Below are 26291 nucleotides of genomic sequence, written 5' to 3' on the forward strand. Positions count from 1 at the left end.
TTCCACCCTTATCTTACACCACTCACAAAAATTAATTCCAAATGGATCAAAGACCTAAATGTAAGACCTGAAACCATAAACCTCCTGGCAGAAAACACAGAACAAAAGCTCCTCAACATGGATCTCGGCAATGATTTTTTAAAATATGACACCTAAAGCACAAGCAACAAAATAAAAGATAAACAAATGGAACTACATCAAACCAGAAAGCTGCACAGCAAAAGAAAAAAGTCAACAAAATTAAAAGATAACCTTTGGAATGGGAAGAAGCATTTGCAAACCATTTATCTGAAAAGGGGCTAATATCCAAAATACACAGGGAACTCACATGCACAAAAAATAAGAATCCAATTTAAAAATGGGCAAAGAACTTGAATACATACTTGTCCAAAGAAGATACACGAATGGCCAACAGGTACATGACTACGCTCAATATCACTAATCATTAGAGAAATCCAAATCAAAACCACAATGAGATATCACCTCACTCCTGTCAGGATGGCTAGCATCAAAAAGACAAAAGATAACAAATGTTGCCAGGATACAAAGAAAAGGGAACCCTTGTGCACATTGGTGGGATTATAAATTGTTTCAGCCACTATGTTAAACAATATGGAGGTTCCTCAAAACATTAAAAACAGAACTACCATATGATCCAGACATCCCACTTCTGGGAATATATCTGAAGAAAACAAAAACATGTGAAAGTGATATCTGCATCTCCATGTTCACAACAGCATTATTTACAATAGCCAAGACATGGAAACAACCTAAGTATCCATCAATGGATGAATGGATAAAGAAGCTGTGCTATATACACACAATGGAATATTAGTGTAAGAAACGAGGAAATCCTGCTATTTGTGACAACACAGATGGCCCTTGAGGGCCTTATGCTAAGTGAAATAAATCAGGGAGAGGAAGACAAATATTAGATGATCTTACTTACACGTGGAATCTAAAAAAATAGCCAAAATCATGGAAAAAGTGATCAGATCTGTGGTTATCAGAGGTGGAGAAGGGTGGGAGAAACTGGATGAAGGTGGTCAAAAGGCACAAACTTCCACTTACAAGATAAATAAGTACTAGGGATGCATGATGGCTATATGCATAACTATACATGTAAGTTGTATGATAAGTACATACATAAGCTGTTAAGAGCATAAAGCCTAAGGGTTCTCATCACAAGGAAAAAAAGTTTTCCTTTATGTTATATTGATATGAGATGATAGATGTTAACTAAACTTAATGTGGCAATCATTTCACTATATATGTAAGTCAAACCATCATGCTGTACACCTTAAACTTACACAGTTCTGTATGTCAATTACACCTCAATAATACCGGGGGCGGGGGGGAGATAACACATATGGCAAAACAGCACAAGAACAGATGCTCAACATCATTAGTCCTTAGGGAAATGCACGAGGAAGGATTAAAAGAGGCACGAGAAAACTTTTGGGGGTGACGAATCTGCTTACTATCTTGATTGTGGTGATAGTTTAATAGGTATATGACATGTTAAAAAACTGCACACTTTAAATACAGTAAGTCTCCTACATACAAACCTTCAAGTTGTGACCTTTCAAAAATGTGAACATGCGGTCCATCAGTCAGGCGTGAGTGAAACTGCAGCTTTCTCCTATTGCTGATGATCCTTCAGCTCTACCACCTCCCACCTCCTCTCCCTCCTCCAGTAACTCTTCTTGCCTGTTCACTCGATGCCAGCCCCTGTATGCCAGCTGTTGTACTGCACTACGATACTTTTCAAGGTACTGTACTGTAAGACTCAAAATGTTTTATTTTTTGTGTTTGTTTTTTATGTATTATTTCTGTGAAAAGTATTATAAACCTATTACAGTACACTAGTATTAATATATAGCTGATTGTGTTGTGTACCTAGGCTAACTTTGTTGGACTTACGAACAAACTGGACTTATGAACACACTCTCAGAACGGAAGTCGTTGGTATGTAGGGGGCTTACTGTATGTGTACCTCAAAAGAATCTGTTTTAAAGAAAGAAAAAAAAAGCAAAGAAGTGGGGAGTGAGACTTTTAAAGGTGAATTATTTTTTCACGTTTTTAACATTTTTTAAAAGTTTTGAACCATATGAATATATATTATCTACTCCAAAAATTAAATAACAATAAATAGAAATGACATTTAAGCCAAAAAAGGGTAGTTTGAGTTGATATTTTTCCTGCTTAAGTTACAAATCCTCTCAAAGGATTTCCCTAGCCCACAAATTCCTCACTAGACCAGCAACCCTCAGCTGTTTACTCTGCTCCCTTGGGTGACTGGGAATCATGGTTATAGACTGAGAGCAGTGTTCTGTTAGGCCATGTATATGTACATATGTTTTCTTTGACCTCAGAAGAATCTAACATCTTAAAGTCATGTCAAATATGGGGTAGCACCAATAAAATCTGAGAGAATGTCCAAATTCAAAGACCAGTATAGATTTGCTTCTGTGCCACCCAGTATCAGCTAAGATGAGCTCAGCAGTAAGATGCATAGGAAGAAATAACTCTCATAGTTTTTAAATTATCAGAAATTTGGCCTCGGGAATTCCCTGGCAGTCCAGTGGTTAGGACTGCACACTCTCACTGCCAAGGGCCCGGGTTTCAATCCCTGGTTGGGGAACTAAGACCCCACAAGCCGAGCAGCACGGCAAAAAAAAAAAACAGAAAGGAAATTTGGCCTCAAAACTCCCGGTTTTTTTTATTTTTTTGGCTGCGCGGCTTGCAGGATCTTAGTTCCCTGACCTGCGATGGAACCCATGTCCCCTGCAGTGGAAGCGCAAAGTCCTAACCACTGGACCACCAGGGAACTCCTTGGCCTCGAAACTTGAATCGGGCTTCCCTGGTGGCGCTGTGGTTGAGAGTCCGCCTGCTGATGCAGGGGACACGGGTTCATGCCCCGGTCCGGGAGGATCCCACATGCCGCAGAGCGGCTGGGCCCGTGAGCCATGGCCGCTGAGCCTGCGCGTCCGGAGCCTGTGCTCCGTCCGCAAGGGAGAGGCCACAACAGCGAGAGGCCCGCGTACCGCAAAAACACCACCAACAACAAAAAACAAACTTTAATCAAATTATAATGCAGCTGTTTACTATAAACATAAGAGGAAGGGAAATTCTAACATAGAGAGAAATCCAAACCTCCCAACCAACTATGGTGGTTAAAAACCCAGGGTGCTCCCGCCAAATTCAGGATATGTTCCTCACTCCAGATAACCTGCCTATGATCTCCAGCTGGAGAGACAATCAATGTTCCTTTGCCCCCTGATGCTGTTCAACAACAGCCAACATTCCTCAGGTGCTCTCACAAGCCATGGAATGTTTCTGTTTTTTTCCACCAAGGGATTAAAGATATTGGATCTGGACTGTGAAGCCAACGAGGGATGGTTCCATTGTCTAGCATTTCTCATCAGGAAGCAATTCTCCCAAGTGATAAGAATCAACCTTTAGATTAGAGGTCTATTTGCCAAATGGGAGTCATCTTGCAGGTTCGTTACAAAATGGATGCTGAGCCATGCTGCATAATGAGTAAGGCAGTCTATGGAAATCCTACAGGAGGCTTCCTGTTACCATTCACTTTGGAATGCTCACCTACCTTCAGCTTCCTCATTTAAATTTTGTGTGACTGACAAAAGTGCATGCTTATTGAAGAGTTTAACAGAGATAACACTAAGGACTATTTAAAAAGTAGACTTACGGTTCAAGTTTTTGGAAAATTTGCATCAGAATTTCACCATTGTAAACACCTTGAGTAAATGTGGACCAGAAGAGCTCTTTTCAGTTTACTGGGTTTATCCAAGACTGGGATATTTCTTAGGATTTTGTGGCTTTGGGTGAAAATACTTTCACTTTGATCTGCTCCAACAGCAAACAACAACAAAACACCCCATAAACCAAGATATCATTAGCTAGGCCTCTAGAAGCCTCAACTCCTGCTAAACTGGTACCATGATTGCTCTTCAAAATCACCTGGAGGAGGTCTCCCTCATTGCTTTCAGCGAACACAATTCACTCTGCTTTGAAAGCTTCCCCAGCTCCTTTCATTTAACTCTGCCTTCACCTTTCTTTAAGGCTACCCAAAATCCCACACTGTACCCAGGACAATTCAAAGAAACTACCCCTGGCTACTGTGAATTGTGCTTTCAGAAAGCAACAAGCAGCCAGAGCACACGCAGCCCGGTGAGCCTGCAGGGGGAGCTGGAGAATGAAATGATGGGATTTATGTTTCTAAGTGTTGGCCCTGGTTGAAGTGTAGAAATTAGAATGCAGAACTAAGGAGGATCCAGAACACAGGAGGGATGATACCACAGCTGAGCCCTGAACACACTGGTTGGGGCGGGGGAGGTGTGTCAGGAGAACCCACTCGGCAGAAAATCCAAATACAACCTTATAATCAACCATCTGCAGATTCAACTAATCTCAGGTGTGTAGTACTGCAATATCTATTAATTGAAAAAAATCCACCTATCAGTTCAAACTCGTGTTGTTCAAGGGTCAACTGTACTTACATGGTACTAGAAGGTAAGGATGGGTGTTGAGGCTGAAAAGTTTGAGTTTTGAGGAAAGACCTTCAGAAAGCTCCTATTTAATGGCCTGAAGCAAGAGATGGGTCATTTCCTGAGAAGTGGGGCAGTGGAAAGGATCTCCAGGGTCTGAGATACTTTGAATTCACTGGGGGCGAAGGAGGGCGGGGCAGGGGATGGGGCGGGCCCACCAGAAGCCCTCAGCAGCTTGAAGGCTTGAAAGTGTGATTATGCGGGATCGTGGAACAAAAGAACCATGATTAACTATCGATATCATCTGTGCCCTAATTCAGAAGGCTCACTAGATGCCAAGCACACACTAGGCATTTCTGTATAACTCGACCTCATACCAACCTCACAAAGGCAACCTTTCCAGAGGATGATTAGCATTTTACACTCGAAAATCCTGTGGCTCAGAGAGGTTAAGGAACCCGACCAGGGTCACCGAGGCAGAACGTAAGAGCCCTGTGTCCTAGGGTATCTGGCTTCAGAGCCCCATTATTTACCCTCCTTAAAGGACAGCAGGACTTTAAAATAATTTCACTCACTTTTTAAGGGAGAAATTATAGATAAAGCTAGCAGTTGACGAACATGAAGGAGCCTGAGAATCACTGAAATAAATTAACAAGCAAACCTAAGTATTTACATTTAACTCTACAAGTTACGTTTTCAGTTCCTTAAATTAATAGTTTCACCGTAATGATAACCCACTTTTTGTCTGCAATTTCAAACCGGTTTTAAATATTACTGAGATTTTTTTTTTTGATTGTTTGACCAATTTGCTAATGAAGCAAACACTAGGCCTCTCCTCCCAGCACCCATCCCCACACCCCCGTTCCCGGCCCCGGGATGGGGAAAGGTGCCTGAGAGGCGCTTACAGTGATTTCTGCCTCTTCTCTCTCCGAAGCTGTTTTGAGGAGCAAATAACTGAGTGCTTGAGAAAGCTCTAAAGACGCCTGTGAGTTTGCTCGGAGACGAAACGCTGAAAGCACCGCTCGAGGTCCGGCCTGCCCACCACAACTGAGAGATGCGCGCGCAGCCGGAAAAGCAGGACCAGGTGCGCACACGCGGAAGTGCCCGGAGACAAAATGGCGCCGCCGCCAGCGCGGGCTTTAAGCGCAAGTCGGCGGCCAGCTACGGTGGCCCTCGGGGGCCATGACAGTGTTAGGACCGCGACTTCGCTTGAGCGAAGGGGACGTCCGCCGAGAGACTAGAACAACCCTGACTGGGCGTGGGGCCGAAACATCGAGGACCGCTAGATGAGGGTGCTCCCAGCAGGCCACAGTCAGATGAGGAGAAAAGAGCAATGCCATTCACTGAATTCAGTCATTTATTCATGCACTCATGAGCACCGTCAAACTTCAGTTTGTTCTTGGAAGTGACCCCTTCCGCGATGCTGTAAGGGAAGTTCTGCTTCCGGAGGGAGGCTGGACTAAACGAGATTGTCCCCCCAACAGAATGATACCAATCACCTACTGAGAGCAAGGCTCTGTGCTAAGTGCTCTGGAAGGATGCCAGGATGGCCTCTTACCTACAGTCCGGTGGTGACATGTATGGGCCACCTACCAGACACAGAGCAGAGGCAAGTTCAATGCCGGCTGTGGGTAGATGAGGAGAGAACCGCCCTGGGAAAGAGGAGGTGCGACCTGACCACTTTGTTTTTATTACTGGGGGTAGAGGCTGAGGGTAGTGGGCAGAGGGGCTGGCCTGCAGTAGCCCTGGAGCTGTGCTCCCTTCTCCCACTTACATTTCCTGTGGTCCTCACTGGTGTTAGGAGAGGTTGTCCTTCCCTTGCGCAAAGAACAGTAAAGATTTGTGCCTACTGGCCTCAGTGTGGGTCACAGACATTTCAACTCCTTCACAGAAATGAAAATACCTGGAGAATTGTTTGAAACCAACAAACATACAAAATAATAATAATATGCATTCCACTATGGGGGAGATTGCACCCAACATTGTCTCTGACACCTCGCAGGGTGTCGTAACTGCCTCTCAGTAGGCTATACAGCTCTCTTTTAAGCCAGATGCTTCTGGGTAATGGGGCATGTATCAGTCTACTATTGCCACAATAAAGCTGTGTAACAAACTGCTCCAAAACTCAGAGGCAAAACACAATCATTTATTTTCACTCATGCATCTAGAAGTCAAGCTGGTGTGGGCTGGGTTCCGATGGGCTTGGCTCCAAGCTGCAGACTGGGTCCAGGTCACATTTCTATCACCTTCCTTGGACCAGTGGGCCAGTTGGGGTTCACTCTTCTCATGATGATGCAAGAAAACAAACTCAACTGTACAAGTACAGTTTAAACCTTTGCTTGCATCACATCTGCCCACCTCCCATGGTCAGAGAAAATCCACATGGCCAAGCCCAACATGAATGAAGCAGCAAAGTACATTTCTCTCACATAGAAAAGGGAAGCATGTGTGAATATTTTAAGTAATAATCTAATTTGACACAAAGCACATGATTACACAGTGAACTCCACAGTTACGCGCCCACTTCACTGAAAATGTGTTCCCTGGTTAGAGAAGATGCTGTGTACTGCGGAGATGGACATAGCATTCTCTAAGTCCGCAGATGCCAGGGCGGCAGGCAGGGAGGGTACAGCCGCATGTGGACAACCACTCTACAGTTGACAGGCATATTGCTGCCTCCTCCAGGAGTTGAATGTTACCCACCAGCCACCAGCTGGACACCTGGTCCCCCCAAAGACTAGTGTCCTATCAGGTCCTCAAAGCTGGCTTCTGCTGTTGTCAGGCTGGGTCCTCCACAGTGGTAGTCAGGCAGCCAGATCAGCCTTGATGAAGGGCAGCCCATGCCGTTGAACCCATGCATAGCCTCCATCCTGTTACTACGGCGACTTTGTATATGGTTTCTTTGAACAAGCACTGGGGGTCTTGGGCTGGGGCGGGTGTGTGTGGGAAAGGCCAACAGCCACAGTTTACAAAGACCTCCTCTATACTGAATGCCTTCTCCTGGGTATTTACACAGGGCAAGATATCTTCACATTCTGGGCCCATGCAGAAAAATTCATCCACATACTTCCCCACCAGACTGCCATACCTAATCTCTAATCTTGTTCTTTCCAAGTCTCTGATCAACTGGTCAACCCTTTAGACAGTGTCCATCAGTCCCTCAGGCCATCTCCACTCATGTAAGAAATGGAAAACCAGTCATCCACTCAACGTTCTAGCATCTGAGATGATTTCCCTTCGCCACTGTCTTTTCAGAGCTGCACCCAAGTGAGGCTGTAATACAATAGCTGCTCACGTCTGGCTCATGCCAGCATATTACACAGGTGTCACGGACCGGACACGGGGAAATCCCCTGAGTCTGTACGTGTGGGTTGAGGAGTGGTCGAAGCAGGTGTTACAGGAATCTGTCATATTCAGGCCCAGTCCTGTAGACCCACTTTCCTCTTTACAGTGGAATGTTTCTGTGTACATCCAATTTTATGGATCAGGTGAAACTAAATTCATGAAGGGTAGTTCAGATGACTGTTAGTGCCACCTGACAGGTCCTGTGGCCTTCAGTTGAAGGTACAGCCAGCCTGCAATGAGGGAGCTAAGGGAATATGTACCCCTACTTCACTCCATCCTTGCCGGTGCTCCCCATTGGCTGCATCTGACCAGAAGCCAGAGAGCCCACTGATGTGTCCACATAAGCCAGCCTCTGGGGGCTCAAAGCAGGATGAAGGGGAGAAATTCATTGGTTGGGCTGTGGTGTCAGCCTCTAGTATGGCCCCCAGTGACCTCCACCCCCTGGAATTCACCCCCCATGTAGTCCTCTCCCATATTATACTAGGGATGGTCTGTGTGACCAGTAACATATAGCGGAAATGATGAAATGTCATTCATTGGTTAGGTTATGAAAAGGCACTGCAGCTCAGGGTTTAGTTGTTGTGGCAGAGAGCTTCCTAAGATGGCCCTATGATCCCTGCCGCCTGGTATTCGTGCCCTGGTATAAAACCCTTTCTTTGAGTGTAGGCTGGACCAAGTGACTCGAATCTAATGAACAGAATATGGCAAAAGTGATGGGATACAAAGGACCGTGGCTTCCCTCTTGCCTGCATGCTCTCCCTCCTGCTCGCTTGCTCTGATGAAGCAAGCGGCCCACCGGAAAGGCCCACGTGGCAAGGAGCTGAGGGAGACCTCTGGCCAAGAGCCAGCGAAGAACTGAGGCCCTCAGTCCAACAGCCTGTGAGGAACTGAATCCTGCCAACACCCACGGGAGTGTGTGGGAAAGCATCACCCAGGTGAGATTTACAAATCTTAGCCTGTGCTCACTTCAGCAGCACATATACTAAAATTGGAAGGATACTGAGATTAGCATGGCCCCCATGCAAAGATGGCACACAAATGTGTGAAGCATTCTGTATTTTTGAGTAATCTTACATACAACTTTCAAAACAAACTGCTAAAAAAAAATCTTAAATTAGCCCCAGATGACACCCCGATTGCAGTCTTTTGAGAGACGCAGAACCTGAGGTCCCACCTAGGCCTTGCCCAGATTCCTGGTGAGAAAACTACTGTTCCTTGGAGTTTGGGGGTAATCTATTATACAACATAGGCAACCAATACAGTCTCTCTCTCTTTCTCTCTCTCTCTCTCTCTGTCTCCGTCGCTCTCTGTCTCTCTGTCTCTCTATCACTTGCTTCTGTGAGAACTCAGCTGCCCCGTCACTGGCAGCCCTCTGGGGAGCCCACCTGATGTGAAACCACAGCCTTCTGCCAAGAGCCATGTGTGCACCTGGCAGCAGATCCTCACCTAGTCAAGGCATCAGGTGACTGCAGCCCCTGCCCACAGCTTGATTCCGGAGAGACCCTGTGTCAGAACCCCTGGCTCCGCTACTCCCGAATGCCTGACCCTCAGAAACTATGTGAGGTAATGAATTTGCCTTGCAGCAATAGATAACTAACACACGAGCAAAGAGAAACCATTCAGCAAAGAGGAAAAGGGGAAAGTCCGTGAAACTGGGGGAAATATTCTTCAAGAAAAGTATCTGGTTCATATTTTTGATAGACTCGGAACCTATGCACAGAGTTATTTTTAGAGTTTCTTTCATAACAAGAGTTTGTTTTCCTTTGATTCAGGGACAAACTCTGGTATTCCACTAAGCTGAGAATGATGACGTTACCTACCCTTTACTTAGTACCTACGACTGCTGGGCAGTGAACTTAACCTTCACAAATAGGGAAATTGAAGCTCAGACGGGTTAGCTCATTTATCCCACGGCACACAGCAAAAGGCAGAACCAGAATTCCAACCAGGTTTGAAGCCCTAGTTCTTTTCACAACGTTACCACGGCCTCCGTAATAGTGACTCTTGTAACTTAAAATAAAAACACACCCTATAGTCCGAGTGACAAATACAGAAATACATTCATTCGTTCATTGAAGTCAGAAAGTTAAAACATCTTCATATTTCAAAGCAATTAGTGAATGGGAGACAGGACTACCCTTAGCTCTGTCCCTGACCCTTACCTCCACCCCCAGTTTGTGGCTGGAGCTCAATGTATTTGATGACGACGTTAATTCCACAAGCATTCCACTATCTGGGGATGTGGAACGCAATCCAGGATCCGGTTTCCGGAAGGGCCCTACCGTGCCCACAACGGGAGGTGGGGGGTGGCGCGGAACTGGAAGATTCAGCGGGAAAGTTGGGGAGACGCAGGCCGGGGGGATCGGGACTGCAGCGCCACCCGGATGTCAGGGAGCCAAGGAGTCCCAGGTGGTGCCCCCCGCAGCCCGCAGCTCACCTAGAGGGAGAGAGGGGAGCGGGGCGGAGCCACACCCGGAAGTTGCTTAGGCCCGAACCAAAGATGGCGGCTGCGGCGCCGCTCGCCCACGCTTCGTAACCTTCTGTAACCAATGGAGCCGCGACGCCCGGGTGACTTACTGCGACGACTTCTGCACGACATTATCTGATGCAACCTCCGAGTTGAGGAAGCCGCCGGTGCACTTTGCGGGTGATAAGGAGGCGGCGTGTTGGAGGTGATGTCCTTGGAGGTGACCAGGGCGACCGCGGGGATGGTGCTAGGTGAGTGAGGCTCGGGGACCCCGGGGTGTGTAAGTGGCGCGGCGCGGCGCTCCTGCTTGGGGCAGCAGCCTTGTTCCGGCCGAATACAGCTCTTACCCTGGTGCCTGGCGCAGACTGGGCGCCCCGCCGCTGTTTACGTGAATGGTGGGAGGGAGGAGGGACTAGGACCCACCCTGGGTCCGCGCTCGCCGAGCAGGCCCGGCTCCCCTCGAGCCCTGGGTGCCCCGGCTAGGGTGGCGGCCGCTCCCGGCCCGGCCCCACTGCGAGAAATCCCGTGATTCAGCTGAGACGTAGGCAGAGCGAGGCATGGCCAGACCTCAGGGCAGACCCCAAATATGTGACTCTTCCAAGTGACTGGCAGGAAAGGACTTAAGAATGCGATTTCTTTTTCACATATCCTCACTTATATTGAGATTTCCTGGGAGACCATCTGGTGCAGTAGGAAAAGGAAGAGATTTAGGAGACCTGGGTTGATGTCTCTGCTCGCTTACTCCTTGTGAGGCCTTCAGTTTGTTTAACCTCAGAGCTTTGGTTTCCTTTAAAGACCAGAGAAAACCGGTATTTATTTGATTTCTGTGCTCTAGCACCAGCATATCTGATTTATATATTTCATCCTCAGTACTTCAAGATGGGTATTGTTTTCCTCATTTTATAGGCTCAGAAACAAGCCCAGAAAGGTTAAGTGAATTCTCCAGGGTCACTCTGGCTTTTAAGGTACAACATCCAAGCTTCCAGTTTGGTCTGGCCAACTGAAAAGCCATTGCTTTGTTGTTGGGGATTCGAGTAGATAGAAGCAGTACCACAAATGAAAATGATCAAAGTTCCTTTTGAAAGCTGAATTTAACTAACCCCTTTCTATGGGATGGATGTCCTTGGATAGGGGAGTGGGAGAATAATTATGATATAATTTCTTTCGGACCTTGATAATTTTTACCGATCAGATGCTTGTTCTGTTTACAAAGATAAAGAATGGATAAAGCAGCTGCAGCATGAGGTGACTGATAATTACTGGCCAAGTGAGTAACTTATTCTCTTTTTGTGAAACAGCAGAGCTGTATGTCTCAGACCGAGAGGGAAGTGATGCTACTGGTGATGGAACCAAGGAGAAACCTTTTAAAACAGGCCTTAAGGTAGTGCCTCTTTCTCATTAGGAAAACGACTTTGCATTTATTAATGACTCATGCCAGTTATTCTGTGACTTGTCAGGAGTTTTATTTAAAGCACTAGGTTTGAAGAGAACTTTCTGAAAAGGACAAGTAAGGGGTATATACAGATATGTAGCTTTAAGGGTATTACATTATCTACGTCTAAACTTTTTCTTTTTTTTTGGCTGCGCCTCAAGTCTTGTGGGATCTTTAGTTCTCCGACCAGGGATTGAACCTGGGCCCTTGTCAGCAAAAGCGTCGAGTCCTAACCACTGGACTGTCAGGGAATTCCTCTTGAACTTTTTTTTTTTTTTTTTTTTTTTTTTGCGGTACGCGGGCCTCTCACTGCTGTGGCCTCTCCTGTTGCGGAGCACAGGCTCCTGACACGCAGGCTCAGCGGCCATGGCTCACAGGCCCAGCCGCTCTGCGGCATGTGGGATCCTCCCGGACAGGGTACGAACCTGTGTCCCCTGCATTGGCAGGCGGACTCTCAACCACTGTGCCCCCAGGGAAGCCCTCCCCTTGAACATTTTTAATAGGTATTTTCTTTTCTTACCATACGGCATCGCATCTCGGAATTTTTCTCTCCAGTGAGTCAGTTGGCCAGTTTTTAAATTCTTGTAGAACTGAAAATCATCTTCCCTTAGTCATCTGAGTTTATGCTCACATTTCTTCCAAACTGACTCCTAAGAGTTCTCTCGGTGAATTTACCACTCGAATCCAAACGTGATCTTGAGCCTTGAGACTCAAAGACCTGATTTATATCAGTACCAAGAACAGCAGACACTCATGAACTCATGAGTCTGGAGCCTAAAGCCAGGATGCTAATTTAACAATATATTATTGTTTCTCAGGGTGTAGAATCCTCCTATGAGTTTAGCATATTCTCTTTAAGCAGACTTACATGGAAAGCCAAATACAGTTCAGATGGGTTCTTCGAGAGCTTCGACTCAGGATTGAGTAGGTACCTGATGGCATTGGGTTACGGTGTGGGCCAAGAAGACATCCCTCTGCAAGTAGCCGTGGGCTTGCCTGTAGACTGGAATGGCTACAGCTGCTACATAAGGAAGTTGATTAAAGCCCTCTCCCAGGACAGCACCAGGAAGCGCACTGCCCTGACACTTCTTTCTGTGTATCTGTGTCTGGCCAATCCCCCTTCTTGTGAGCTTTGTTACAGTATTCATTTAGGTTATTATCAAGTGTTCCTGTCCTGGGACCACTCTCTCCTCTTTTAGCTCATACTCTGGTTATGTTTTGGTGTGTCAACCATGGGTCTTAATTTTTTAACTCTTAGAGGGAAATCTTTCTCATTTTGGATTGTTGGGGTGATTCCTATGGCTGCCCAGAACTGACAGTAGTGTTTAGATGAATGTTTGCAAAATGTCGCTGTTAGCAGAAATGTGCCATTCTGATTTGGAGAATCACAGTTTGACTCTTTCAATATCACTGATTAACAAAGGAGGGATCAGTACAGACTGTCAGGTAGTCAATGAATCCTTAGTGATTTACAAACATCCTTACAAAGTCTAATTGTTAAAAGGAGGAACTGAACTCTCCTGGATGTTTCCAAAAGATCCAGGTTCCCTCCTCCTCTGTAGCAATAATTGAGTTGAGACCAGTATTAAATCAAGATGAAAAGTATTTTTCAGGTTTGGAATCTAGATCTTAAGAAAAGGTCAGTTTTCATAAACTTCAGATCTTACACGAGAGACAGTCATTCATTGCATTTCTTGGTTGATGATAACTTAGGAGAAAATTTGAAGGAATATTTGAAGCAGTTAATAAAACACTTATCTTTTACATACTTTCAACTATCTATTTTTTTAAAAACGAATACCAACTATAAAATATTAAATGATAATATTGATGTCTGATATGTCCCAGTATTGGTGAAAAGAGGTACATACATTCTACACACAGGAATTTTTCCAGTTAAATGAAACTTAGCCTTCTGTGTACCTAACCACTGTGCTCTTGAGAGAGTTTCAGAAATGACTTCCCTGGTTTCTTCGTGAGGATTAATCGTCTGCATGTGCCCTGCAGTTGGCCTTTGCCATCAGCTGTCTCTTCTGTTGTCAGCGTACCTCCTGTCGGTCCCCAGGGCCACTTAAAATCTGTTGTTTCTAGTCCACATGGGAAACTATATACTATGTAACCAAACTTGCTAGAATTGTTTGGGAAAGGACGTTCTACCTTAAGCAAAATGTTCTTCGAATGTTCCGCCATTCCTTCTGTCGACATTGACCTTTGGCTGGTGGGGTCTTATGCTTTCTTCTGGGCTCTCGATTATTTTCTAGGTGATCAAAGTTACCTCATAATTCAGGTGTTATTTTGATTTTAAAAATTGTACAATGTTAAAGAAATGTCCTTTTTCCTTGTCCCTCCCTCCCCAAGGCTTTGATGACAGTTGGAAAAGAACCCTTTCCTACCATCTACGTAGATTCACAAAAAGAAAACGAGGTAGGGTGAACCCAAAGCTTTACAGAATTAGATTTTGTGAAGAAACTTTCATTAGAATACAGCGGTCTTGAAAACATTAAATATCTGTTTATCCCTCCAGAGGTGGGATGTTATTTCTAAATCACAGATGAAGAACATTAGAAAACTGTGGCACAGGGAACAGATGAAGAGTGAATCCCGGGAAAAGAAAGAGGTGAGCAGTAGATTTGCTCTGTGAACATTTTTCAAGTTGGGACACCAGAAGCCATGTTAACAAATTGCCTGGTTATTAAAACTAGGCAGAAGACAATTTACGAAGAGAGAAGAACCTGGAAGAAGCAAAGAAGATTACCATTAAAAACGACCCAAGTCTTCCAGAGCCAAGTTGCGTAAGTGTGATGTGTATCGTTTCAAATATCATGGACTCATGGGGTCAAACTATTATTTCTGTGTCTGAGGGGCATGCCACGTGCTTTGTTCCTTTGCACTGTTTGTCTCTTCTTTTCTTTCAAAAGGGAGAGAGCGCAATAATGTTTGAGAGTTATGAGGCTGGTCCTTGCGGGGCTCCTTTTTTGATAGAATTTAGTAATTACGTGTTGAACGAATTCTGTCCCGACTAAAAGCTAGCAGCCCTGGAATCCAGGCCTGGTGGGCTGTGTGGTCTCAGACGAGTGATTTTACCCTCCCCTGGGTGTCAGTTTCCTCACAGTAAAAAGAAGAGTTGAAATCCAAGATTTTCATGATTTCTTAAATAAAGAAAAAGTTTTTGAAATTTGATTATGTCTATAATCTTTCTAGACCAGAATGCTGGACTGTGAATGGACATGGTTAGAATTCGAACGGTTCTTACTGCTGCTGGATTGCCATTGTTTTCTTGCTTCCTTAGTGAGGAAGCTGTTTTCTTGGCCACACCCTGCAACCCCTTCCTCCCCTCCCCTCTCTCCTCCATCCCTCAGAGGAAAAGCCAGCCTTGGTAGCTTCCACCACCCAGGGTGGTGGGAGGGATGGGGAGGTCAGGGAGAGGGCTCTGCGTGGACTAGGCTTGTTGCTATTGTGAATTCATTAATTTTATATAACAGTATCTGAAGTTCTGATTGTTTCGCAGACAGTTTTGCACTAAGAGAAAGAAGACTTGGATTTTTTTTTTTTTTTTTAACCCCTCCAGTGTGGTGAAATTATTTGGCTCTGACCTGTAGTAGAGTGGCTGTCAGAAGTTTTACACCACTTGTGAATTTTTAACACTTTTCTGCCATCTATCTAATATTCGTGACAAAATTGGTATGTGACCAATGACATACTGGGTCAAATGTTTTTTATTTTAACTTGACAGGTGAAGATTCGTGAATTAGAAGGATATAGAGGCCAAAGAGTAAAGGTATTTGGCTGGGTCCACAGGCTGCGTAGGCAAGGTAACTGGCATAGCTGTCCTTTTCTCCCTTTAATTTTCAATATCCCTGCTCTTAGATGATGAAGAACATTAAAAAAAAAACATTTACTTCGGGGTATTTTTGTTTGAGAGTGCTAGCTTTTTAAAGGAAGTACTAATTTGTATCCTCAATTGGTTCTTATTTAATATGACTATTGAAAGTTTAAAAATTATTTAAATGGTACTTAACTGTAAGCAGTCAAAGTGATCAGAGGTATCCAGGAAATATTTGTCTAATTGAATTGACTTCTTTAAGGAAAGCAGGGGGTATATTACCGGAAGTGCAGAACCAAATCTGAAACTTACTGATGGCAGTGATGTTGATTTTTATAATTAGTATGTTTGTACTTGGTCATGATGTCTTGCTTTCTCTTTCTGCTTTTGTTATTTTATTACATGTCTTTTATTGTAAGTGGTTGTCAAATCCTTCATAAAAAGAAAGGGAGCATAAAAAACCAAGAGTGCTTCTGTGCGGCAGTATATATCACCCCCCGCTGAATGTGCTTTGCTAGGTATTGCAGGGGACTCAACGGTGAATAAGACTTAATCCCTCGACTCACATGCTTACTGTCTTGCTTTCCCATGATCGTGTGGGTCAGGAGGCTCACATAGGGTTTAAAAGTATGAAGGGTTTGAAACATGAAGAAGGCAAAATACAAAATACTGGTGAACCCTTCAGAGGAATGGGGCCGTGTGGGAGGTTTGAACTTTCAACATTTAACCTTGGAGGTTCCTTTACATAAGAATAAATTATGAGAAAGTGCTTTCAAGTGCCTCTCGAACAATCTAGCTAAACTTCTCTTTCCCGTTTTTAGGAAAGAATTTAATGTTTCTGGTGTTGCGGGATGGTACGGGTTATCTCCAGTGTGTCTTGTCAGATGATTTGGTAAATATTTTCATATTTACGATGAAAAGTCAGTTTTTTTCAATAGGTTACTTTATTGTTAGTTTTGGGAATCTTAGGGTCTATGCTTATTTTAACTGTTATTGTGGGAAATTTCCAACATCTCAAAAATGGAACAGTAGGAAGAAACCTCACACGCTCATCACTCAGCTTCAGTAACATCTTAGTTGAGCTGCTGTAACTAAGTCCCATAAACTGGGTGGCTTGTGAACAACAGAAGTTTATTCCTCATGGTTCTAGTGGCTGGAAGTCCATACCAGGGTGCCGGCATGGTCAAGTTCTGGTGAGGGCCCTTCTCTGAGCTGCAGACTACCCACTTCCCGTTGTGTGCGCATCCTCACGTAGCAGAGAGCAGAGGAGGGTTTCGACATACGAATTTGCAGCAGATACACGCTAAGTCCGTAACGAGTAATGATTAATATTTGGCCAGTTCTGGTTTACTGCTCCCCACCTTTTACCTCCCAGACATCATATTTCATATAAACATACTTGCATATGCATCACCAAGAAGAAATATTTTTAATATAACCACACTACCATTATCACACACCCCCGAAATTAGCAGAACTCCTAAATATCCAGCCAGACTCTCCCAATTGATTCATGATGTCTTCTTTACAGTTGGTTGGTTTGAATGAGGATCCAGACAAGATCTACATGTTGCATTTAGTTGATATGTCTCTGAAATCACTCTTAATCTATAACAGATCTCCCTTTTCATTCTCTTTTCTCCACCCCACTCCCCCTTGCCCTTTATTGGAAAAAGTCTGGTCGTTGGTCCTGTGGGACTTCTCCCATTCTGGATTTGGTTGATTGCATCATAAGGTGTATTTTAACATGTTCCTCTATCCTTTGTATTTCTTACAAGCTGGAGGTTAGGTCTGGTCAGATTAGGTTCTGCTGCTGCTGCTTCTTGATATAACTACTTCATGGACAAAGCTGTATTCTTCCAACGACATCACATCATGGGGCACATAATTCTGGTCGTCTTTATGATTAGTGCGTTCAGATGCTGATGGCCTGATCCCTCCTTTATAAAGTTTTCCATCACTTTTCTCCTAATGATTTTAGCCAGTATTGATTATCATAGTCTAAGTGAACTCCCTGTATTATTTTAATAGTCTAAATTTTAAAGAAAAAGAGAAACGAACTTTCCAGATACTTTTGAGAGATATGGACTAGTGTTATTTATGCATGTGTATGTATGTAAAGTATGTATTTACATATATATGTGTGTATCTGTATATAGATGAATGTTTGATGGCTGTCTTATTTTACTAGTTTTGGACGAGAGAACTTGTTTGTAAGTAATTCCCTTTGCTTTCTATATGGTAGACTATTTTAAATGTAAATGTGAGTAACTGAATTTGAACTTGATCTTCTTATAGTGTCAGTGTTACAATGGAGTAGTCTTGTCCACTGAGAGTAGTGTCGCAGTGTATGGAATGCTAAATCTTACCCCAAAAGGCAAGCAGGTGAGTGCGTTGAGTTCCTCACTAAGAGAAGAGTTGTGTACTTGTTTGTTTTCCAGTGTCTTTATTTGTATTGATACTTTTGGTATTTGGCATATAAATAGACAAATGTGATGGGCTTGCTAAATTTAGAATGCCTTTTCCTTTCCTGGTGAGATACGTACACTGTACAGCTTGTGTGCTCTTGTAACGATCTCAGGGATTTTCAACCTAAGGAATTCCTGAATAAACTTCATGGGTGAGAACAATTTGCTGTGTCTGTGTGAATAATTTTTCAGCTAAGTGGAAATGAAAATTTAGTCTACCAAAAGTTTTTCAGGAAAGAACAGTGATCTAAAGCTGAAACTTTGGGGATTTCCCTGGTGGTCCAGTGGTCAGGACTTCTCGCTCCCAATGCAGGAGGCCCAGGTTCGATCCCTGGTTAGGGAACTAGATCCCGCATGCTACATCGAAGACCCGGCGCAGCCGAATAAATATTTAATAAATAAAATAAATCTGAAACTTTTAAAATAGAATTTGAAAGCCTCTTTTTAAAAAACTTAAAGCTAGGCTTGATAGTCAGAGGGTTGTCTGTTCCCCAGCCAACAGGCATGTAACCTATGCCAGTTAGAGTTACTTGTTGGTAATTATTGGTCAAGTAGCAGTGCTGTTGTGGTTATATTTGTTTGTTGGGAAAGAAAACAAACAAACGTGACATATCAACCACCAGAGGGAGCCCATCGTGTCCTCCTGATAGACTAGAAATACTGATAAAAGAGAGTCTCCCAGAGTCTATGTGAGGAACCTATGTTAAGAGTGAATATGTGGTTCAAGTTTACTGAATTTTCCTTGAAAGTAATGTGATTGCAAAATGGAATGGTTTTTGTGATATTACTTGCTGTCCAGTGTTTGGTACCAAGATAGCTATATATTTCATACTGTGTGGCTTCTAAAATGTAATGCTTTCAATGGAATTATTAGGGAGAATTTGAATTTTTACTATATATATATATGTTCCAAAGAGAAACACCTTTTAGTAAAACCTTTGTATTTAAGGAGTTTTTCAATGTGTGTATTATGTTACTTTTAAATTATTGGGCAAAGGCTAGAAAGGTATACCAAAATGTTGACAATAGTTAGTGGTTACTCCAAGTCGTGGGATTATAGTTTATCTTATTTTCTGGTTTGTGCTTTTCTATTTTTTAAAAATTGTGTACGTGTATTTAGTCTGAAAGAAATATTAAATAAATATAAAATTCAATTACCGGGTCTTCGTTTTTAGAAGGGTAGGCTGATAATGATAAGGTTCTTAGAAATATGAGCTTACTAACAACTTTTATATAAATGAGAATCTTTCCTACTGTGAATTTTCTGTTTCCTTCTCCCTCCCGACCCCTTTTTAAAAAATGCAGGCTCCAGGGGGCCACGAGCTGAATTGCGACTTCTGGGAATTGATCGGGTTGGCCCCCGCTGGCGGCGCTGATAACTTAATCAACGAGGAGTCTGACGTGGACGTCCAGCTCAACAACAGACACATGATGATCCGGGGAGAAAACATGTCCAAAATCCTAAAAGCACGTTCTGTGGTCACCAGGTGCTTTAGAGATCACTTCTTCGACAGGGGGTACTACGAAGTAAGTACGCGTTCGTCATCCTTTGCAAACAATGCCTCTTGGCACTTTTGAACTTAAACAGTGGTGCTCACAGAAGGCCTTTATTTACTCCTTTCCGCCTGAGTAGATCAGTCCTCCAACGTTAGTGCAAACACAAGTGGAAGGCGGTGCCACACTCTTCAAGCTGGACTATTTTGGGGAAGAGGCGTATCTGACTCAGTCCTCTCAGCTGTACCTGGAGACCTGCATTCCAGCTCTGGGAGATGTTTTTTGTATCGCACAGTCATACAGGGCAGAACAATCCAGAACACGAAGGCACCTGGCTGAGTACATAATTGTCATTTTGTTTTTATTTAAAAAAAATTTTTTTTTTTTAAGAAAGTATCTTTAGAGAAGCAATCTTGATGTAGGTAAATGATGTCTGTGTAAAAACCTCTGATGTATTAAGAGGCTATATGAAGGGCAGTTGAATAAATTAATGGAAACTGTCTAAGAGGTTTTGCCTCTTAGGCCATAACTCACTAAGGTCTGTTCATTCACTTTGTCTTGATCCTTTATGTGTTGAGGAATAAACAAGAAATGACTATTAAGGGGGAAAGGAAGGCGGGTGGGCTAAAACTACTCTGGAGAGTTGGGAGTTGATTAGCAGGGCGGGAGTTTTCCCTTTCTGGACAGTTTCCCAGCATTAAAACCCTTGCTTAAGAGAAACTTTGTGAAAAGAAGAGAGGCTCTGAGCTACTGTCTTGTTCCTCAGATACACTCACGTGGAAGCAGAGTGCCCTTTCCTGACCTTTGAGGAGCTCCTGAACCGATTGGAGGACTTGGTCTGTGACGTGGTCGATAGAGTCTTGAAATCACCCGCAGCAAGCGTGGTGCGTGACCTCAACCCGGTAGGTCTGCCGTTGTGTGGAAACACAAAATTAGGATCCTGCTTCGGAAGGCAGTGAAGTCTTTTTTTTAGATCTTTATGTTTTTTAGGTTTTTTTCAATAGATTTTTTTTTTAGGTTTTTATAGATTTAATAGCTTTGTGAGCTTTGAAATAAATGATTAATATATATACAGGTATAATTGATATATAACGTTATAGTAGTTTTAGGTGTACAGCATAATAATTTTATATATCTAAAACAATACCGAGTTATTAACTCTAGTTACCATACTGTACATTACGTCTTGTTAATGGAACTTACCTATTTTTTCTTTTTTTTGTGGTACGCGGGCCTCTCACTGTTGTGGCCTCTCCCGTTGTGGAGCACAGGCTCCGGACGCGCAGGCTTAGCGGCCATGGCTCACGGGCGCAGCCGCTCCGCGGCATGTGGGATCTTCCCGGACCGGGGCACGAACCCGTGTCCCCTGCATTGGCAGGCGGACTCTCAACCACTGCGCCACCAGGGAAGCCCGGAACTTACCTATTTTATAACTGGAAGTTTATACTTTGGGACTCCCTTCACTCATTTCCAGACTAATTTTTTTTTTTTTTTTTTTTTTTTGGCCATGCCACATGGCTTGCGTGTCTTAGTTCCCTGACCAGGGATGGAACCCAGGCCCTCAGCAGTGAAAGTGTGGAGTCTTAACCACTAGACCGCCAGGGAATTCACCACATTGTTTTTAAGTCTGAAATAACATTTTATAATAATGATAAATAGTGTTTCTTAAAATGGAAACGTTAGTGTGAATGGTTTCTTTATATACACTGTATTTCTCCTTTCTGCTGTAGAACTTCAAGCCCCCCAAACGGCCTTTCAAACGGATGAACTACTCAGATGCTATTGTGTGGCTAAAAGAACACAATATAAAGAAAGAAGATGGAACTTTCTATGAATTTGGAGAGGTATGTATTCCTTTCTAGTCGTTGTTTCAAAGGTAGCCTTGTGCTTAAGTGGATTGCTACTTCCGGTTAATTAATGAGTAACGCAGAAGGCATCTGCTGTTGTCAAATAAATGATAACCACGGACCCTCCTTCTTGGGGTTGTCTGAGGATCCATGGCTTAGTAGAGGTAGAGTAGACCTTAGAGCAGTGCCTTTTCTGTAGTGTTCAGTAAATATTAGCAAGTTTGTAGCCTTCACATCCCATCCTTTATCTCTTTCCTCTTCCATGGTCACTCTGTGGTCTTGACTTACCAGCTCCAGCTGTAATTCTCTAGACTGGCAGGATGCTTAAGAAAGTTATAAACTTTGAAATCACATGCAAAGTGTTGGTATGTGTATACATTTGTTTTGGTTTTCTGAAGAAACCGTCTGGCTCTTTCAAAAAGGATTCCTCCCCCCAAAACAGTGAATTATAACTCCTTCATTTGGAGGCAATTCAAAGAAGAAAATCACCACTGATTAAAATGCAAAACCAAGAGAGGAGGCTTTGTTGGGGAAGGTGGCCCGGTGCCCCAGATACACTGAGCATGTCTTGTCTTGCCCAGGACCACCCTCCCAGCATGTTTTGGGGGTATAGATTGTTAACATTATTCTAAGCCCTCTTCCCTGTGCATTTAACCACTCTTTACATAGTACTTGCAAATCTGTTTCACAGATGAAATGTGAGTAGTAGCTGCTAACTAGAGTTTTCTTTCGTTTTTAGAAAGAATTTACAGAGGACAGACAGTGTACTGGGTCTATGTAAATTACTTTTATTGTATCATGAATTCAGTTGATGATGTATAATAACCAAATTCTGTGCTGAAAACCTGAGAACTGTTATCGCCCAGCACTCAGCAAAGTAGTGTGATTGAGCGGAAAGAGCACAAGCTTTGGAGTAAGAAGCCCCCCAGGTGGGCTTTGCTCCCACCTCTGTCCTTATTGCTGGTTAACTTAAGGCCAGTGACCCCGCTCTCTGGTTCCCTATCTCTGCCTTGAAGGTAACGTCCACCTTGCAAAGTTATGAGAACTTAATGAGCTAAATGCTTAGCAGGGCCAAGGCGCAGGAAGTCCTCCATGTGTGTCAGCGTTTCCTCTTTGTGTCAGTATCATCCCACACACATGAGGGCGCTAGAGTAGAGAAGAGGTCTTCAAACTTTTCGGAACGTGCAGTACGACCCCTTTTCCCCAGTTCAATTGTATGCAGGACTCTAGTATGTAAAGCGGTTAGAGGCGGAGAGACCAGAGCTCTCCCACTCACCTCCCGTTTCCTCTCTGGACCTTAGACGACACAGGGCTCCAGGGACGAGAGCTTGAAAACAGCTGTGCCAGGTGATGGCTAAGCTCCCTCTCAGTTTCTTACATTAAACAAATCAATGAGTCTTATCCATTCTCTCAGTCTGTTTTTACTGGGACAAGAGTTTTCAGTTTTAACTTGAATTTATGTGTGGTTTACTGAAGGATGTTTGAGAGGGAAGCAGATTAACTTGATTCATCATCATCTAACCTGTCTTGGCTAACTGCTCCAGGTGTGGTTACACTTATAAACTTGACACTGGTTATTTGTCTTATGACTGTGTCTTACTGCCACTGAAGGCATGCAGATTTATTGTAACAGGAAAGAAGCAGAGAGAACAGGAGAGTTTAAAGATTGGTGTTATTAATAACATACTCTGTGTAGATCACTGGTGTTGTGGAGCATTCACTGATGATCTTATGCCTTGTGGGACTGAGTGGACTGCGTTTGCTTCAGACCTAGATAAAACTGGCCACTGGGAAAAAAAAAAACTGAGCAGTATCTGGGAGGTTGTTTGTTTTGGGTGTGTGTTTTCGTTCCTCAAGCAATATGGCACAGATATACTGCAGGAGGAGACAGATCTATTTACAGTTCATTTTGCAGAAATTGTCCCTAACACCCACGTGGTTATGGGTTATGGGTGGGTGTGTATTCTGGACTCCGTTGCATGAATAAGATGAAGGGCTGCTACTGGGTCAAAGAGCTGCTTCTGTCTCGTTGCCTTTCGAGTTGTAAATGTTAATGAAGTCTTGTTTAACCTCAGGATATCCCAGAAGCTCCTGAGAGACTGATGACAGACACCATTAATGAGCCCATCTTGCTGTGTCGATTTCCTGTGGAGATCAAGTCCTTCTATATGCAGCGATGTCCCGAGGATTCCCGCCTTACCGAATCTGTCAGTTTGGGATTCAAATAGTATTAGAGATTTTGCTTTTTAAAGGGGCGGGCACTGCCACTGGAATAAGATACAGCTCACAGCAAATATTTCATTATAAATCTACAGTACTTAAAGAAGTGTTTTTTGTCCTCTGGGTTTAACCTATCTTGTTAAATTATAGAATTTGAATAATATCTGAATTAAGCATGATCATTGTGCTCCTTTAGTTATAGGAGCTTAATTATGATTTTCATTTAAACTCTAGAGCAAAGCCGTGACTGAGAGCCTAGTAGTAACCGCATTTTATTTACTCATTTTTGAAAGGTCGACGTGTTGATGCCCAATGTCGGTGAGATTGTGGGAGGCTCGATGCGTATCTGGGATAATGAAGAGATACTGGCAGGTTATAAAAGAGAAGGAATTGACCCCACTCCCTATTACTGGTACACAGATCAGGTAAAAAGAAATTTTGTTAATCACTTTAAATTTTCTTCACTGTAATAGTTCTGTATAAATTGAAACTTTTAAAAGGGAAGTATTCAGGGTGATACTTTGAAATTTGAATGAGCTATATTCAGTTTCATGGTTATAATAATGTGGCATGGGAATACTGCTAGTTTTGTCTTTGGCCAATAATATGTTAACTTAATTTGAAAACCTATTAACTCCTGACCTTGCTTGTAGCTACTGAATTTTTTTAAATGTCATTAGGTGCTACCAGTATCTAGTTTTCGTTTTCTTCTGATAAACAGAGACATTAACTTAATTTAAAAGTTTGAAGTCTCTTCTTTCCAGGGTGGCAAATCCTTGGTTTATTTTTCATACCAAATCATTTTTTCACATGTGGTCCATGAAGGAGTATAGAGTAAGGGTTGAATTCTTTTTGTTGTTTTGCTTGTTGTTGTTTTCCATTAATTTTTATTGGCGTATAGTCGCTTTACAATGTTGTGTTAGTTTCTGCGGTACAGCAAAGTGAATCAGCTATAAGGGGTTGAATTCTTAACCACAATAAGCTGACTCATTTTACAGTAGAAAATTTTAACTATTTCAGACAAAATTTATTTTTTTAATTTTCTTTTTTGGCCATGCTGTGCAGCTTGCGGGATCTTAGTTCCCCGACCAGGGATTGAACCTGGGGCCATGGCAGTGAATGTGCAGAGTCCTAACCACTGGACCGCCAGGGAGACTCTGGACAAAATTTTAAACTGAGCATTCATTCCTCTCTATCGCTCTCCCTCTCTCTCGCTCTCTCTTTTTAAACAGAGAAAATATGGCACATGTCCACATGGAGGCTATGGCCTGGGCTTGGAACGATTCTTAACCTGGATTCTGGATAGATACCACATCCGAGATGTATGCTTATACCCTCGATTTGTCCAGCGCTGCAAGCCATAACCGATTGCTTCTGGAGATTTAAGCAAAGAACACGGTTCATTGAAGGAACAGGCTGCCTCTTTAAAAAAAATAATAAAACAGCCAAAATCTTCCCTTTTTTATTCCACTGGGGTATATCCATTTCTGTTTTCTCTTTTTGTTTTTTATTCCTGCTACCGTGAAAAGCAATCCAAATCATTTGAATATCAAGTGACATAGATGGTGTCATTTTAAGAAAAAAACCCATTACAAAGTTTGGGGGAAAATATGTGGCATGTAACTGCCGTCATGAGTATATTTCAGCATTTTATCCAATTTTAGGTTATAACCTTTGTGTCATATATATGACATATATGATTCGTTTTAACTTATAGTCTGAGACATTCCGGTAACTTAATCTTTCTGTCCTTTTAATTGTAACTGGAATTCTTTAATTTATATCATTTTATTGTATCAGTGAGTTAAAACACACACCGTGGGGAAAAATTGACAATATGCTGTAAAAATCTGCTAGTATTAGAACAGAGTATAAATCAGCAGTAGATACAGGAATGAAATGAATTGTCTTTTGCCTCAGTTGTTAATCTTTTCTAAATCTGATAGCTGCTTATATAATTCTAAAGCATATGAATTTATTTGGAAGAATTTGTAAAAGTGGAGTGGCCTTAAACAGTTTGAAGTAAGAGCAAGTTTTTTGTTTTTGTTTTTTGGCACTTCAGTGAACAGCATTCTTCCTAGCATTAGTTCAAACTAAAGAGGCAGGGTGATCTTCACTCTTCCCTGGTAGCTCCTCAGTAATTAAGAATAAATAAGTTCCAGGGCTTCCCTGGTGGCACAGTGGTTGAGTATCTGCCTCAGGGGACACGGGTTCGACCCCTGGTCCAGGAAGATCCCACATGCCGCAGAGCAACTAAGCCCATGTGCCACAACTACTGAGCCTGCACTCTGGAGCCCGTGAGCCACAACTACTGAAGCCCTCGTGCCTAGAGCCCGTGCTCTGCAGCAAGAGAAGCCACTGCAATGAGAAGCCCGCGCCCCGCAACCAGAGAAAGCCCACGCACGACAACGAAGACCCAACGCAGCCAAAAATAAATAAGTTTATTTTTTAAAAGTAAATAAGTTCCAAAAGTATTTGCAGCTGGAATCTTCATGACAGCCCTGCATGGCTGTTGGAGTCACCCCACACTGTGTCTTTAGGTCTAATCTGTGCTAACTTATTAACTTGCAGGCTTATTGAATGGCTTCATTTCAGATTTGGTTAATTTTCCCCCAAAATGCATGTCATGTATCCTCAATGAGCTGTATTCCCAGCAATCAATAAATGGATACACGTAAAAACTC

At 43.1% G+C, this 26291-nt stretch overlaps 1 protein-coding gene, 2 long non-coding RNA genes and 1 other non-coding gene across 6 annotated transcripts in view; 2 read left to right on the top strand and 2 right to left on the bottom strand.

The window, feature by feature from the left end:
• Positions 1 to 5577, bottom strand: part of LOC116764936 — a 48020-nt gene extending 42443 nt beyond the window's left edge. Inside the window, exon 1 of the long non-coding RNA XR_004353091.1 lies at positions 5417 to 5577. This is a non-coding gene — a long non-coding RNA (uncharacterized LOC116764936). The remainder of the gene's footprint in view (positions 1 to 5416) is intronic.
• A 1059-nt stretch (positions 5578 to 6636) lies between these two features.
• On the bottom strand, positions 6637 to 10155 carry LOC116764937. The gene is made up of 2 exons (XR_004353092.1): positions 10019 to 10155; positions 6637 to 6791 (listed from the first exon to the last, which is right to left on the bottom strand). It is a non-coding gene; the product is annotated as an uncharacterized LOC116764937 (long non-coding RNA).
• On the top strand, positions 8815 to 8918 carry LOC116739398. The gene has a single exon (XR_004345573.1). It is a non-coding gene; the product is annotated as a U6 spliceosomal RNA (small nuclear RNA).
• On the top strand, positions 10110 to 26291 carry NARS1 (asparaginyl-tRNA synthetase 1). Of its 3 annotated transcripts, none has more exons than XM_032653941.1 (15): positions 10110 to 10574; positions 11622 to 11704; positions 14114 to 14179; positions 14280 to 14372; positions 14458 to 14547; positions 15489 to 15567; positions 16400 to 16470; positions 17877 to 17963; positions 19352 to 19573; positions 19680 to 19879; positions 20307 to 20442; positions 21271 to 21384; positions 23463 to 23594; positions 23901 to 24032; positions 24840 to 26291. In XM_032653941.1, the coding sequence occupies exons 1-15, from the start codon at positions 10532 to 10534 to the stop codon at positions 24969 to 24971; spliced, it is 1680 nt and encodes a 559-aa protein (XP_032509832.1). In that variant the 5' UTR covers positions 10110 to 10531; the 3' UTR covers positions 24972 to 26291. The 3 variants fall into 3 exon arrangements, with proteins under 3 accessions (XP_032509832.1, XP_032509831.1, XP_032509833.1); XM_032653940.1 differs by having other exon boundaries at positions 10439 to 10574; positions 11625 to 11704; XM_032653942.1 differs by lacking the exon at positions 14458 to 14547 and having other exon boundaries at positions 10473 to 10574.

Source organism: Phocoena sinus, chromosome 14 (genome assembly GCF_008692025.1).
Source record: "Phocoena sinus isolate mPhoSin1 chromosome 14, mPhoSin1.pri, whole genome shotgun sequence".
Taxonomy (NCBI): Eukaryota; Metazoa; Chordata; class Mammalia; order Artiodactyla; family Phocoenidae; genus Phocoena; species Phocoena sinus.

What these genes read in the sequence shown, in the direction of transcription:
- NARS1 (XM_032653941.1), top strand. Translation starts at nt 10,532, where the DNA reads ATGTCCTTGGAGGTGACCAGGGCGACCGCGGGGATGGTGCTAG. An exon ending in ACACGAAGGCACCTGGCTGA is followed by an intron (nt 19,880 to 20,306) that starts GTACATAATTGT and finishes CTTGTTCCTCAG; the next exon opens with ATACACTCACGTGGAAGCAG. An exon ending in ATTCCCGCCTTACCGAATCT is followed by an intron (nt 23,595 to 23,900) that starts GTCAGTTTGGGA and finishes CATTTTTGAAAG; the next exon opens with GTCGACGTGTTGATGCCCAA.